The sequence below is a fragment of the Prionailurus viverrinus genome, chromosome A2, assembly GCF_022837055.1.
Source record: "Prionailurus viverrinus isolate Anna chromosome A2, UM_Priviv_1.0, whole genome shotgun sequence".
Classification (NCBI taxonomy): domain Eukaryota; kingdom Metazoa; phylum Chordata; class Mammalia; order Carnivora; family Felidae; genus Prionailurus; species Prionailurus viverrinus.
This window is the reverse complement of record NC_062562.1, coordinates 50,923,622-50,940,152: the sequence shown is the minus strand read 5'-3', so window position 1 is coordinate 50,940,152 and position 16,531 is coordinate 50,923,622. Positions and strand designations below refer to the sequence as shown.

Below are 16,531 nucleotides of genomic sequence, written 5' to 3'. Positions count from 1 at the left end.
GGTAAGGGGGATCAAAAGGTACAAATTTCCAGTTATAAAATAAATAAGTCATGGGGATATAATGTATAGCATGATGACTATAGTTAATAATATCGTATTGCATAGATATTGCTAAGAGAACAGACCTTAAGTATTCTCATAAGAAAAAAGTTTGTAACCATGTGGTGACAGATGTTAACGAGACTGTGGAGAGCATTTTGCAATAAATACAAATGCTGAATCATTATATTGTATACCTAATACTAATGTAATATGTCAATTATATCTCAAAAAAAGACATTTTAATAAAGGTTAAGTGTTTTAATTAAAAAAAAAATTACTTGGAACATCCCTTCACTGAAAGTCCAATTCACTTAGACACCAAAATTGAGAATCATTATACTAGAATACAGCTATTAAAAATGACATAAAAACAATGCACAAGCATATAAAATGTTTATGACATAATGTCAAGAGAAAATCACAATACAAAATTATATTTATATAATAATTATATATCTGTAAAAACAGGTATGCAGGTGGCCAAGGGTTATGCAAAAATAAAAACAGTTGGGGCATCTTGGTGGCTCAGTTAGTTAAGTGTCTGACTTCAGCTCAGGTCATGATCTCATAGTTTGTGGGTTTGAGCTCCACGTTGGGCTCTGCGCTGACAGTGTGGACACTGCTAGGGATCCTCTCTCTCTGCCCCTCTCAACCTCAAACTAAATAAACTTAAAAAGAAGATAATCTTAAAGAAATAAAATAAAAACAGTTGTGTTGGGGTATTTTGATCCTACCTCCACAAAAAAAATATGGAGTTTCATTGTTTCATTTGGTATCATAAAGGTTTTTAAAAGTCAACAATTAGATAATCTAACAAAACCCCACAAAACCAGATTCCAACTAAAAGAAAAATCCTTAATGGGAACCAATTAGTGCATAAGAAACTTAATCACCTGGCTTCTTGACATAAGAAAAAAAATCCATAATTAAGACAGAGTCAGTACCCCTGTCTTGACAGTGAATGGATGGATTCACTCTGGTCAGGGTGACATGAGCAAAGGAAAGTAAAACACGAATGCCATATCTTGACAATGCCATTTGGTAAAAGGAAGAGTAATCTGATAGATACAGGGACCTGACTCATGCCCCAGGTGAGTCCTGTCTCCACTTCATCTTTTGGGACTTGGCTTCTTAGGACTGTAACTTGCCATGTATGTGTGAAATGTTAACATTTTCCCTTATGGATAGTTTAGGTTTATTTTATTGCCCAAATAAGTAGCAAAGACCATGATCTTCCAGGTGTCCCATCAGATTATCAAATCATCCCCTCAGATTATCTTCCCCAGACAGCTAATGTTGATTAGAGTGGCTACAGAAGGCACAGAAGGGATGACTGGAGAGAGGGAGAGGAAAGAAGAAAACTAGCTAGGATAATTAATTTCAAGCCTGCAGTACTTAAAAGTCATAGTATGTGAATGTTACCTTGTGTTCAGACTCTGAGGCAGTGCTTTCAATTGCCTAGAAAAATAAGGGTCACAGAAATATTATAACACATAAGTAGAACACGTTTCACCTTCTTCAGCATGCCCTGTTCTCTTATTGGAGAACCAATCTGCCCATGTGGCAATCATCTTCTATCATGTCTACTTGACTGACTCTTAACACTTTTATTTCCACCTTTACTTACATATCTGTCACTGATTGCCACCTACTTTCTCCTTAATGTTCAAAGTCACCAAGATCTCACTTACCTTAATCCAGGCTTCCGAAATGATTTTCTCATATCTAACAGCCGACTTTATTACATCAAAGAAGAGAGTAACACAGTCCTGACCGCTGTTTTCTTGATTTCCTGAAGAACTACAAGTAGCAAAAGGGGGAAAAAAATCATTCTTCCACTTACCAGAGACAGACATATAAGATCTGGATTCCTGTTACTAGCCATTTGCCTGTTTCAAGGCACAACTTCATGTTGTGGCTAATAACTTGTACTGCAGTCTAATAAATTTGTACTGCAGTCTACCTAGGATTTATTTGAAAAGCTAGAATAATACACCCAACCCACACATGTATACATGTACACACACATTACATGTACCATGTACACAGGATTTGAACCACTGTATGGTAGAGTACATGTCAACAATATTACTACCAGTATTTGTAGTTCCAAGTATTCAGATCTACTGTCCTGACTTCAGGATAAATGTCAGAAAACTTTCCTTGACTGTGTGAGGAAAAGGGTGGGAGGTGTTGATGACATACTTTTGTCGTCCTTTATTTTTCAACTTGCTTTGTGAGGCATGAAACCATGATGGCAAAATAAAATGCTGCAGATCCAACTTCTCCCGCAGCTCAGAAATTACCTGTAGAAAATAATTATTAAGCTATGTGTTCTGCCCTTTCATAGTGGATAGGCACGGTCCATTCCTTCAATAGAACCCTAACAATCTCCTGAAAGACTAAGAAAAATTACTAAATCTTAGACAAGACATCTTGAAAAGGAGAGCTGATGACAATAGCTAATGCAAGGATAGTATGTCATGCCCTTCAAAACTATGCCATTCAGAATTCCTTTAGGTATTATACTGAAATAGCAAATACAACCTGTAGCAACTTATATGCAACAATAAATCTGACTATTTCCATTCTATCCCCTGAATATTATCTGGATTAATCAGCATTATCAATTAGTTTGGGGACAGAGAAGAGCAATGAAAAACTATTAGTTTAAATAATGTATCTTGATGCATCTTAATCTAGATAAGTCTCTTTCCTACTACTGAGTTTCACAAGGGCATTACTGCTATACTCTGTACTCTAAAGGATCTAGCACCCTGTTGGGTGTTTGTTGAGAAATAAAAGCATACCTCAAGTGCATCTGTGGCTGTTACAGAATGAAGAATGAACTTGATTATCACAGGTAAATCATCCAATGAGACAGATGACAGCTTACCCATCACCAACTGGCGGACCTACACATAAAAAGCAGGAAAACCTTAAATATTTTTTGTTAATACCTCAATAAAGAACGGACCTTTATGTAAAATTAGAAAACTTACTTCTCTCAGTTTTCTCACTTGTAATTTAGGAAGAAAAACACTTCATGTTATTTTTATCTTTTGCAAATTGCAAGCTTTCCATTGTTAATGCCACAGCTTCCTCAAAACCTGGTGATAAGGGGCACCTGGGTAGGTCAGTGGTTAAGCAGCCGACTCAATTTCAGCTCAGGTCATGATCTCATGGTTCATGAGATCCAGTCCTGCACGGTCTCTGTGTTGACAGCATGAAGCCTCCTTGGGATTGTCTCCTGTCCCTCCCCCACCCCTACCCTGCTCTCTCTCTCTCTTTCAAAGTAAATAAACATTAAAAAAAATAAAATTAAAAAAAAAAAAAAAGATTCTTTCTCTCTCCCTCACCCCCGCTCATATACAAAAGAAGAAAAGGAAGGAAGGAAGGAAGGAAGGAAGGGAGGGAAGGAGGGAGGGAGGGAGGGAGGGAGGGAGGGAGGGAGGAAGGAAGGAAGGAAGGAAGGAAGGAAGGGTGGATCAGTCGGTTAAGCATCCAACTTCGGCTCAGGTCATGATCGCACAGCTAGTGGGTTCAAGCCCTGTGTCAGGTTCTATGCTGACAGCTTGGAGCCTGAAGCTGCTTCAGATTCCTTGTCTCCAACTCTCTCAGCCCCTCCCCACTCTCATTCTGTCTCTGTCTCTCTCTCAAAAAGAAATATTTAAAAATTAAGAATAAACAAAATAAAGTGTAACTATTAAAAAAAAAAAAAACAGGTGATAAATGTAAAAGTGTTATCTTACAATTTAGAGCCTAAATTTTCCACTAGCTGGAGGAAGACACGTAAAAATGTTATTCCTATGGAGAGCAGTGCATAAATATTATGCAAAATAGAAGATATCCATTAAAACTTACTGCTTTAAAACAGAAAAGTGAATCCATCATACTATGGCAAATGAAATTCATCAAAGAGAGAAAAAAGAGATGAAATATCATTCAATATTGTTTCAAAATCAAATTTTCATGTATGACTGCTTCAAGGCAATGACTGACACTGGTTCTGGGAGGCAAGAAAGTGGGCTCTGTTTCTGTACAGCACAGTCCTTCCTACCTGAGACAGGAGCTTTGGGTCAAGTCGGAGGCTGGTAAGGACATCCAAGATAGGAACAGTGAGTGAAGTATTCTCCATCAAAAGGTCACTGTGAATGGTGGAAAAAGAGAAAATCTATGCAGCTTTTAACAGAGCTGGGCAGATAATTACTTAGAAAAATCACTCAGAGTATGGGAAGGGAAGATACACTTTGTTTCCACTGAATTTGTTTACAGTTTATTTCATTAAAAATTGTTTTGATTTTTAAAAAATACATGCTCATTACAGAAAATTCAAACAACAGAGTACAAACAAGAAGCTCTTCCTCACCATCTTAGTACCCTGAGGTAACTACTACTGAGTTTGGCACATATCCTTCCTGAGAAAAGGAAAAAGAAAACCTACAACAGGAGTGTCTGGCTGGCTAGGTTGCTAGAGCACATGACTCTCAATCTCAGTAAGTTCAAACTCCACAATGGGCATGGAGCCTACTTAAAAAAATAATAATAAAGCAAAAAAAAAAAGAAGAAAAAGAAGAAGAAGAAGAAGAAGAAGAAGAAGAAGAAAAAGAAGAAGACCTACACCAATTACAATGAAGTATGGCAAGTAGGATAGATATACATGCAGGGTGCTACAGGAGCAGAGTAGAGAACAGTGATGGATTCTAAGAAAAGGCTATGCAGAACGACAAGCTGGAATTAAGCAGGCCAAGTGGATGGTATAGTGCTATACCCAGAGGGAGCATACTGCCCAAAAACACAAAGGCAAGCAATCACTGGACATTTCTAGAGGTAGCTTTGCAGACATCTAAAGAAAAGGAAGTATTACAAATTGAATTTTTAAAAACTATTTCAAGGATAAGCAAGAAATTGCATTAAAACAGAAACCCTATTACATAGGGATAGTGTTCTCCCTTCCTTAATCACTGCCCTACCAATTACTATTTTTCACATAAATGATAGTAAGCAATGCTCTCAACACTAGGTCTGATGTGATGTACATCAGAATGAATCATTTAGGGACCAAAGAATATATGGATGTTTGATAAGCTCCACAAATGATTGGGACATGCAGTCACAAGTGAGGACTCCTTGGGTGGAAGATATGCTAACAAAACAAAGGGATTATGTTTATACGCCTAATCATAACCCAGACTTCATATTCACAACAGGTATACCACTTTAAAAAAAGTAGATGGGTCTACTTTATGCATCAAATATATACTCATTATTACAAAAACAAGTCAAATCCCATACCTGTTCATGGAAGGTAGATGCCATCAATATGTTACCACTACTGTTTCATACTGCAGCAATAAGGCTGCCAGAGTGGGAACTTACTCACCTCAGTTCTTTCCCCACATCACCATGCTGGGAATCCCCTAGAATCTCAGGTAGGCTGGTAACAAAGTCATGCTGCAGGTACAGTGGAGCAATACTGATCAGCTGCATGACCTTGGTGGTGAGATCCTGCAGTGGAAGAGGCCATTAGAACTGTTGCACATTACCAAGAACAGAGAAAGACTCCTCATTAAATGTATAGCTGGAATTATCTTGTGTATCATATGACACCTATACATAAACTCAAAGCCTAAATGGAGAGGTAAATGACCCAGGAATTTTCACACATGGGATGGTACATTAAAAAAAAAGTACAGTGGATACTCTATTATCTAATGGGTCTGTTATATACTTTACTTCATTTAATCTTCACAACTCTGGAGTCTGTGTGACAATTCCACCGCCCCCTTTTTTTACTTTTTTTTTTTTTAAGTAGGCTCCATGCCCAACGTGGGGTTTGAACTCATGATTCAGAGATCAAGAGTTGCACCCTTTACTGACTGAGCTAGCCAGGTACACCAATAGTTCCTATTTTTAAAATGTGAGGATATGTGCTGCTCAAAGATACACAAAAAGTGACAGACCCAAAATTCTAGCCCACAGGAGATTCTAAAACTCATGTTCTTCCAAATAAAGATTTAGCCTTAGGATGTCTGACAAAAATTAGTAGAATGAATTAATGAATTCTGAAAAGAAATAGGCCTTAACCCTAGGCTCAAAAAAGATCCAATTTTACCAAGGTGCTTAATAACAATTCACATTAATTGCAAAAACTTTCTAAAACTTTCCTCATATGCAATCAAATTAAATATTTGCAGTGCGGTAGGCTGGTGTGGGATCTCATACCTTTTGAGAAATAAAACATAGTAACCTCTCAACTTTGGACAGCTACTTAACTTCTTTTCAATTCTTTCAATTTATTTAATAGACGATATCTACTCATCATAATTAGAAAAAAAATTTTTGAAGAAATTTAAAAGGTGAAATATCCATGATTCTCAAATTATGACAGGAGAAAAAAGCTAACAAATAGAAAAATGTGAATTTTCAGTTAAGAAAAAAAACCCCTGCAATTCCAAAAGTTTGGTTAAATTTGGAAAACAGACTCTCTAAATCTAAGAGACAGAACAAGTCCCAAAGCCTACCTTGCCATCCACAATTTTGTCAAGCCATTTCAGCTGACTGATGATGAGTCTGGGCATGTTAAGTCCATCACTGTTCACACTGAAATGTTAGGACAAGAAGACAGAAACTGAGCCTTTCTGACTTACACAACAGCAAGCCTTAATACTGCACAAAACATTTCAGACACTGAATGAACACTTACTGAACATTTACACATTACAAGCTGTGTTAGACATACATATGATACAAGAAAATCATGAGACGTATATGTTGAGAAAAATCCAAGAAGATGCACTAAACTGTTAACAGTAGCTGTATCTGGGGAGCATTTAAAGAAAGGTTAAGAAAGGTCTGTAGAGTGGGGCACCTAGGTGGCTCAGTTGGTTGGACGACCGACTTCAGCTCAGGTCATGATCTCACAGTCTGTGAGTTCAAGCCCCACATCAAGCTCTTGCTGACAGCTCGGAGCCTAGAGCCGGCTTCGGATTCTGTGGGTCCCTCTCTCTCTGCCCCTCCCCCACTCACACTCTGTCTCTCTCTCTCTCAAAAATAAAAAGAAAAAAAAGAAAAAAAATTTTTAAAAAGTTAAAAAAACTTTAAAAAAAAGGTCTGTAGAGTATTTCTTAATAATAACATAAACAAAAAAATCAAGGCGATAAATTTGAATAAACTGAGTAAGAAGAATATTTTTATTTATTTATTTACATTTATTTTTTAATGCTTCCTCATTTTTGAGAGAGAAACACAGGGGAGGGGTAGGGACTCCAAGCTCAGAGCAGAGAGCCAGATTTGAGGCTCGAACTCACAAACCATGAGATAATGACTTGAGCTGAAGTCGGGTGCTTAACCGACAGAGACAGCCATACGCCCCTATTTATTTATTTTGAGGCGGGGGGGGGGGGTTGTGGCAGAGAGAGAGGAGGACAGAGAACCTCAAGCAGGTTCTGTGCTGTCAGCACTGTCAGCGCAGAGTCAGATGCGGTGCCAATTCCACAAACTGTGAGATCATGACCTTAGCTGAAATCAACAGTTGGACACCTAATCGATTGAGCCACACAGCCCCAAGAATATTTTTAAAAGGTAGAATATTAAATACATCACTATGATAAGTACCAATAAAAGCAAGCACTGTGCTTTGGAAACACAGGTCAAATTAGATTATGTAAAAGTACTGAAAATCATTTATAGATGAAGAAATTCTGGCTCACTTATTATTATTTCCCCCAAAATGACAGTCTCTGCCTTCCTCAATCTCCTATGTCTACAGTTTTGGACAACCTTCCATTCCTTTCCTTGACAGTGTTCTCAATGTTTGTTTAGTGCAGTCAAATGTAACTGCTGAAAAAGGCATAAAGCAACTAGTGTGAGCCATTCAGGCAAAGCACAAATTTGTAAAGAACTATCTGTAAGTTTACTATTATTATTATTATTATTATTATTATTATTATTATCATTGTTATATACAAAGCCTAGAAAAAACACATATTAGGGGTGCTTGGGTAGCTCAGTTGGTTAAGTGTCCAACTCTTGAATTTGGTTCAGGTCATGATCTCACAGTATGTGGGTTCAGGCCCCACGTCAGGCTCCACGCTATCAGCTTGGGATTCTGTCTCCCTCTCTCTCTGCCTGTACCCTGCCTGCTCCCTCTGTCTCACTCTCTCTCTGAAAATAAACAAACTTCAAGAAAAAAAAAAAAGAAAAAACACACATTAAAAACGAGAAAGTAGGGGTGCCTGGGTAACTCAGTCGGTTAAGCATCCGACTTTGGCTCAGGTCATGATCTCATGGTTCGTGGGTTCAAGCCCCGCATTGGGCTCTGTATGACAGCTCAGAGCCTGGAGCCTGCTTTGTCTCCCTCTCTCTCGGCCCCTCCCCTGCTCATGTTCTGTCTCTCAAAAATAAATAAACATTAAAAAAAATTTTTTTTAATTAAAGAAAAAAAGAGTATGCAAAATCTAAGGAAGATTTTGATACACACAACCTAATACCCTTCAGAATGACTTCAACCAGTTTATTATGTTCATTAGTAATGTACAAGCATGACTGTTCATTACACTGAATAACAAAGATTCTTTGAGAGTGGAAAAAAATGTATTTATTGTTTTAAATTTGTATTTTTGATTATTAACGAAACTGAGCATTAATTTGTTTTCAGTGTTTATTTTTGACAGAGAGAGAGAGAGACAGAGCATGAAAGGGGGAGAGTGAGGGAGGGGCAGAGAGCAAGGAAGACAGAATCTGAAGCTGGCTCCAGGAATTGAGCTGTCAGCACAGAGCCCCATGCGGGGCTCAAACTTGCAAACCACAAGATCATGACCTGAGCTCAAGTCGGACACTTAACTGACTGAGCCACCCAGGCACATCCCCCACTTTTTATTTTTTTTAAATGTGAAACTGAGTATTTAAAAAAATGTTTGACACTCTTGTATTTCTTTGTGAATTATCTATTTGTGACCTTTTTCTACTTTTCTATTAGGTTGTTAATTAAAAAAAAAAAAGTCACACACATACACCATAAAATTGAAAAGGTAAAGAATAGTATTCATAGAACATCTGATACCAAGCAATTGGCTCCCCTCCTTGGAGACAACTATTACCAGTTTATGGTATATCCTTCTAGGAACACGCAGTCATATAAACAGATTAAATTTTTTTCAAAATACACCTCAGTAAAATCTTAGTAGTCACTTAAGAACCTGGTGTCATGATCAATATGACTTTTAGAGAAACCAATGTTTCAAAGTAATCTTTTCAGAGAGAAACTTAAATACACAAAAGTAATTTAAGCATTCCAGAGTAATTCCACTTACTTTTCAAAAAGAAATTCTGGCAACTTTTCAAATAAGGTTTTGATAATGGCAGGCTGAAAAAGAAGACATAAGGAGTTAGGAGATGGTCTTGAAATATACAACAGAAATATATAATTCGCCATAATGTGCTCCAACAAGAGCTCTGGGAGGAACAACTCTGGTATAATTAAAATCTCATTTTAAGAATGGCCACTTGAATGCTGGCTATATCTCGAATATAAGTTGTTGAAATACAAAGACTTGTCATTAATGTATCTTTAAAAAAATTGCAAAATGATTTATGCAGTATTAAAATAATCAGATAATAATATTATTAAATATGATGACAACTGTTAGTTCATGAAATGCAGACTTAAAAAATTATCCAACAGTTTGCAAAAAGAGAAGATTTCACTCCAGAGGAACAAGAGGGCTCTTAAATTTAATCTAACTAAATTATACAGAAGATTTCCAAAGAGAAGGATGGGATATGAGTGTGGGAAGATTAGCAGTGGGAAAGAAAAAAACAGAAATAAATGGAGAACAGGGTAAACCAAGAATTTCCACCGTATATGTTTTTATAATGTGAAACATTTAAAACATGTCAAAGCATTATCCACTCAACATATTAAAAGAGAGGAGGAAGAAAAGGGTAAATCAAGTTAATAAGCAAATAAAAACCTATATAGGAGACGATACAGATGTGAATATGGCAGAGATATATAAGGTACACAGACACACAAGAGGAAGCTTTACAAATCAAGAATCAGAGGCTGAGGGAATATAGAATATTTTAAAGAAATGTACTGAGCTAATTAAATTAGCTCAGTCCAAAGCTGCAGATATTGGCTTACCAGATATATTTCTGCAACAGGGCTATGGTAAACTACTGCAAACCCAAACTCTCCGATTAACCCTACCTGACCCTTTATGCCATTTATACTTGGGCATACACCACAAATCACATCCATCTATTGTTCACAGAAAATGTGGCACAGTCTCACCTGTAATATGTCAATTCCCAGAAGCAATTTAATGAGGCTCTTAGAGTAAGATGCGCCCATGCTGTTAAAAAAAAAAAAGACATTCGTTTTCTGTTCTGTTTTCCCTGTTTTAATATTTTTACCATCTTTTCTTCATAAAATTGGTTAAATATACAATATTTAAAAAGAAACTATCCTCTTATACCAGAAATACAAAACATGAGAAGATGGCTCTTAAACCAGGCTCTTAGTTAAAATTCTATCAACACAGATGAGACACACTCCAGAAAACACCCTGGCTCTTAGTCTCATAAACATAAATTAATAATTTAAAGGTTAGGTTAAACCTGAAGAAAAAAGAGTTGCTTTTTCTTCTTCTTTTTTTTTTTTTTTTTGAGAGAAACAGGAAGAGGGGCAGACTGAAAGAAAGCATCTCAAGCAGGCTTTATGTTCAGCATGGAGCCCAACACAGGGCTTGATCCCATGACCCTGGAACCATGACCTAAGCCAAAACCACGTGGGACACTCAACCAATGAGCCACCCAGGTGCCCCAAGAAAAAAGGGTTATAAAAATAAAGTGAAATTACAAAAAAAATGCATTCTCCCCTCATCCCCAACCCGCAATTTGGTTAGTGTTAACAGCTTAAACTTCAGCAAGATTCTATGCCTCCACTCCATACCTGGCTTCCTCATCCTGCAGACGTTCACAAGACAAAAGGCAGTTCCTGAAACTGTCTTGGTCCTCGATGTAGGATTCCAGGCCACTAACAAATTCTTCTATTATCTTAATGACATTGAAAAAAAAAAAAGGTTAAGAGTTAAGATTTTTAGTTTAACATTTGCTGTAGATTAACTAAAAATCATTCTAGCCCATTCAACTTTATGCCTGCATCTTTATTTTTTTTTAATTTTTTAACGTTTATTCTTGACACAGAGAGAGAGAGTGTGTGAGCAGGGGAGGGTCAGAGACAGAGGGAGACAGAATCTGAAGCAGGCTTCAGGCTCTGAGCTCCCAGCACAGAGCCCGATGTGGGGCTCAAACTCACTAACCGTTGAGATCAAGACCCAAGCCCAAGTCGGACACTTAACTGACTGAGCCACCCAGGCACCCCTATGCCTGCATCTTTAAATCCCCAATTCCAGAGTAGTGCTGGAAAAAGCAAAAGTACCGGGAAGAAACACATACTTGGGGATAAGAAGGATGTTTCCTCAGAGTCTGAAAGAGCTTCTTTTGGAAAACAATTTGATCCACAGCTATGAGGAAAAAAACAGATGGTCACCAGAATCTTTAATATCTCCCACTATACTTTTACTTTCCTAAAGACCTATGTTTCCTGCCTGATGAAGCCAATAAAGATATTTTCAACCTAATTTCAGAGCTAAATTTTCTAAACCCATCGTAAAACAGATTTAGCTCTGATAGAGGATAGCTATTAAGTGTACCAAAAAAGATACGCCATAATCTTAGCAGAATAAAGTAATCTATGCCCTAAAAGCAGGGCTTTACATGGCTTTATAAATTTTCGTCTGAAATTATTCTGACACAGATCTAATTACTCTCTTGAGTATTAATTTATTTTTCCACAAAACACAAAGTAATAAAGTATATAATTTTTTCTAAAAAAAATTAGAATTACTTTACTTAATATGCATTAATCAGAACCAAAAACTATAACAATATTCTCTAAAAAGCAATTTCGACGTTAATTTTGTCTCAAGAAAGACAATATTTCTATTTTTAATCTTCATTGCCTCTATTTCGAAAATCCATGATTCAGGGGCGCCTGGGTGGCGCAGTTGGTTAAGCGTCCGACTTCAGCCAGGTCACGATCTCGCGGTCCGGGAGTTCGGGCCCCGCGTCGGGCTCTGGGCTGATGGCTCGGAGCCTGGGGCCAGTTTCCGATTCTGTGTCTCCCTCTCTCTCTGCCCCTCCCCCGTTCATGCTCTGTCTCTCTCTGTCCCAAAAATAAATAAATGTTGAAAAAAAAAATTAAAAAAAAAAAAAAAAAAAAAGAAAATCCATGATTCAGTGCTGAGCCCTGCACCAAACCCAGAGAAAAGATTTAAATTAAAATATTACTTAGTTGATTCTGACTCTCTCCTGTTTTAAGAATAACTCCTGATGTTTTAAGAAACTTTATAAAAACATTGTCGTTTTCTTCCACTTCATTGTGAATATGAGACTTCTTTGTCTTCTTGGAAAGTGGTTGCTTGCTGGCTTCTGAAAACAAACAAAATTTTCAAGAATGTGACAAACAGTAAAGATTAAAAAATGTAAACTTTAGAATAACCCTAAGAGGAAAATTGATGGGTTCTTGAAGAATTATATTGAAATTGATGCTATAGTAAAATTTTATCTCTAACAATGGTCAGACATAGTGGCGTACAAATAAAACAATCAATAAATAGAATTATTTTTATCTATTGCATTTTGATTTGGAGAATTCAAAACATGCCACTTCTAATAAAAATAACCATGGAACTGTTTAATCACCCAAATTCTAAAGCAGTCAGGGTGCCTCAAACTGTTGTTTGCAAACCACTGCACTGGAATCACTAAGAAGCTTATTAAAAGCACATTCTTGGGGCACTTGGATGGCTCAGTTAAGCATCTGACTCTTGGTTTCAGCTCAGGTCATGGTCTCACGATTAGCGGGATCGAGCCCCATTGGGTTCTGTGCTGTCAGTGCAGAGCCTAGCTTGGATTCTTTCTCTTTCTCTCTCTCTGCCCTCCCCTGCATGTGCATGCTCTCTCTCTCTCAAATAAACTTAAAGGGGCGCCTGGATGGCTCAGTCGGTTGAGCGCCTGACTTCAGCTTAGGTCATGATCTTGCAGTTTGTGAGTTCCAGCCCTGCATTGGGTTCTGCACTGACAGCTCAAAGCCTGGAGCCTATTTCAGATTCGATATCTCCCTCTCTGTCCCTCCCCTTCTTGTGCTCTGTCTCTCAAAAATAAATAAACATTAAAAAAAAAAAGTGCATTCTTAGGTCACATCCCATAGTTACTCAATTAAAATCTCAGGTATGGGTCCTGGGCGTGTGAATTTTAAAAAGTTCTCCAGGAGGTAATAATCTTGATGCACGCAACTTGATGCAGGGGTAGAAAGAATCAGGCATGTTCTCCTGCATCAAGCCTTTGAGTACAAAGCCCAGAGTGGTTTTATCCCAAGGTTTTCAACCCAAGTAATAAAACATAATAAATGGGGCGCCTGGGCGGCTCAGTCAGTTAAGTGTCCGACTCTTGATTTTAGCTCAGGCCATCTCATGGTTCAAGAGTTCAACCCCGCATCAGGCTCTGTGCTGATACTGCGGAGCTTGCTTGGGATTCTCTTCCTCTCTCTCTTTGCCCCTCTCCTGCTCGAGTTCTCTCCCTTTCTCTCTCTCAAAACAAACAAATAAATTTAAATAATGATAAACAAAACAGATACTTGAAATTAAGTATGATTATTTATTCTTCTCCTTTAATGATGTAACAAGTTACAACTACCTTAACAGAGTAGATGAGTATAATAAATGAAAAGACAATCAACCTCTTTTCATGAGAACTCTTAGGGCCTCTGTCCACCACATTCTCATATGGACAGAATTTACACTGTTTCTTCACCCTTAATGTGTTTGCTTTGATATGATGCCTTTCCTTCATACATCAGTCTATCTGTATTGTAATTTTTTTAAGATTTTACTTTTAAGCAGTCTCTACTACACCCAATGGGGGGGAGGGGGTCAAACTCATAACCCCGAGACCAAGAGTTACACACTCTATTGACTGAGCAAGGCAGATGCCCCCATAATTTCTTTTAAGGGAGGAAAGGGGACCATAAGTTTAAAGGATACAGACTATGTTGTACCTTTTTCTCACCATCTAGATGATGTAAGTAGATGAGCTCTATAATACTCATTCCTCTTAGGGATGTGGAGACAGAAGCTCAGAGACAGTGGGCATGCCCAAAGTCATACATGGAATCAGAGGCAGAAACTCAATCCCAAATCTCCTGATACCAGATTCTGTGTGTTCTAACCATTAAGTCGTGATGATTCCCAGCTTGAAAGGAGGAACTTTCTCTGTAAGTGCCTCACACATTTGTTATAGGAAATAAAACAACAAATAACTAGATACTTACTGGAAGCCTCTTCTGTCAGGCTTTCTTTATCCTCCAATTTTGACGGCCTTCTCTTGGGAAGCATTTTGACCGAAGTCTTCTGCAATTAAATTACTTTTGAGAGCAAAGTCAGAGGGTAGAAGTTACCCTCTAGAAGCCAGATAAATCCTGAAAAGTCAAAGCTATAGCTCAAAGAAAACTACTCTATCAAAAGCCAAAGAACTTCTACACTTCTATACCAAAGAAGTCTTTACATTAATACTGTCTAAATCCAGGTGCTGAGAGAATTTCAACTCCTGTATCTGGTCAATACTCCCCTGCTTTCAAGACTTTACCTAGTTGCCTCTATAGCCAGACCACTTTCTTCCTGCTGAAGGATAAAACCCAGCTCTCTTTCTGACATTCGAGATCCTTCATCATGTAGCCCCAATCTACCATCTCCTTTAACTCATGAATACAGGATTATACGTTGGAGACTGTCCCAGGTGCTGGGGTTACAATTGTGAACAAGACATGATCCCTGCCCTCAGGGAATTTAAATTATAGTAATGAATGGTCTTGATGTAGTTACTTAACTACATTGTGTAAGTGCTACAAAAGTACAGGGTGCTATGAGGGCTTACATGGACATTTAGTCTAGATATGGGTAGGGGAGATGAAGAAAAGCTGGGACAATTTTTCAGGGATCATCTGAGAAAATGGTATTAAAGCACGGACCTGAAGGCTGAAACAGGAGATTACCAATAGAAGATGTATGAGAAGAGTAGTCCAGGCAGAGAAAAACTCAACAGTGAACAAGTAAGGAGCTTGTAGTCAGAAATGAAACCGCAGAGGGGTGCCTGGGTTGCTCAGTGGGTTAAGCATCTGACTTCGGCTCAGGTCATGATCTCATGGTTGATGGGTTCGAGGCCCACATCGGGCTCTGTGCTGCCAGCTCAGAGCCTGGAGCCTGCTTAGATTCTGTGTCCCCCCTCTGCTCCTCCCCCGCTCACGCTTCTCCCACTCTCGCTCTCAAAAATAAATAAGCATAAAAAAAAAAAAAACCAAACAAAGAATAAATGAAACTGCAGAGGTAGGGGAGGGCCTGAACCACATTAAGGACCTCCTAGTGTCTCTCATAAACCAGAACACTCCTGGTCTCAGCACTTTTGCATAAGGTTTTTTTTCACCTGAAACGCTCCTCTCTGCTTGGAAACTACTAATCCTGAAAGACATGGCCAAATGTCATCTTCCTTGAAAAATGTTCCTCCTATCCCCAAGGGGGTTTGCAACTCCAGCTTCCCTGTTCCACAGAGTGTATCTAGGATCCCCTACCACATCACATTAGACTGCAGGGCTCCTTCACAACAGGAACCCGGAATGACTTATCTCAGCATCCCCAGTGCCTAGCACAGTACCTGGAATAAAATTTCGGGAAATATTCGCTAAATGAGAATGGCTGGCAGGCAAGTAAATATTAATAACTAACAAGAACGATTTTAAGTGCTTTATAATGAATACCTCATTACTCACTAACCTTTTGGAGAGAGGTACCATTATTATTCTCCTTCAGTGGCATAAATGGGATCCTAAGGCAGTCTGACTCCAGAATCCGCACTACCTACCACCGATACTCACTCTTAATTAGAACGATGTCTTCCAAAAATAGTTAACATTTACTAACTACCACGCACCCTGCTAAGCGTTTTCTTCATCCGCTGCCTCGTGAAGTATCTATAACCATTATCAGCCATTTTATAGACAGAAAAATTAAGGTAAATCATGGCCGTCTGACATCAGGGCGCAAGCCCATAACATGCCTCCTTTCCAGAGAAGCCTGGACAGACTGGTGGGCTGGGCCAGCTGTCTGGACTAAGTCTTTCGGCAACGAGTTGGGGGTAAAAGCCTTTCTCATTTTGTTATTTTACCGACGCAGGGAGGTACCTGGGGGGCTAAATTCCACGACAGGGCAGATGAGGAGGCCGACGTTCGGGGCGCGGAGCCCCAGAAGGAAAGGCCGGACTCGGCCGGGACCTAGCGACCAGACCACAGACGCGCGAAGCCTCGAGAGACGACGAACGCGACTCCTCTCACCCGCGGAGAAGCCGTCTCCGCCCCTCGTTTTCGACTTGC

At 38.7% G+C, this 16,531-nt stretch overlaps 1 protein-coding gene across 2 annotated transcripts in view; it reads right to left on the bottom strand.

Moving 5' to 3' along the window:
* Window positions 1-16,497, bottom strand: part of FANCD2 (FA complementation group D2) — a 62,499-nt gene extending 46,002 nt beyond the window's left edge. Inside the window, exons 1-14 of one of the 2 annotated variants that reach the window (XM_047848849.1) lie at window positions 16,343-16,497; window positions 14,441-14,519; window positions 12,400-12,540; window positions 11,506-11,573; window positions 11,000-11,103; window positions 10,340-10,400; window positions 9,357-9,409; window positions 6,567-6,645; window positions 5,426-5,550; window positions 4,103-4,190; window positions 2,853-2,957; window positions 2,248-2,348; window positions 1,734-1,842; window positions 1,465-1,500 (exon numbers count right to left, since the gene is read on the bottom strand). In XM_047848849.1, the coding sequence (XP_047704805.1) occupies window positions 1,465-1,500; window positions 1,734-1,842; window positions 2,248-2,348; window positions 2,853-2,957; window positions 4,103-4,190; window positions 5,426-5,550; window positions 6,567-6,645; window positions 9,357-9,409; window positions 10,340-10,400; window positions 11,000-11,103; window positions 11,506-11,573; window positions 12,400-12,540; window positions 14,441-14,504 (1,134 nt within the window). In that variant the 5' untranslated portion in view covers window positions 14,505-14,519; window positions 16,343-16,497. The remainder of the gene's footprint in view (window positions 1-1,464; window positions 1,501-1,733; window positions 1,843-2,247; window positions 2,349-2,852; window positions 2,958-4,102; window positions 4,191-5,425; window positions 5,551-6,566; window positions 6,646-9,356; window positions 9,410-10,339; window positions 10,401-10,999; window positions 11,104-11,505; window positions 11,574-12,399; window positions 12,541-14,440; window positions 14,520-16,342) is intronic. The other variant, XM_047848848.1, reaches the window with a different exon arrangement.
* Between the last annotated feature and the right edge of the window lie 34 nt (window positions 16,498-16,531).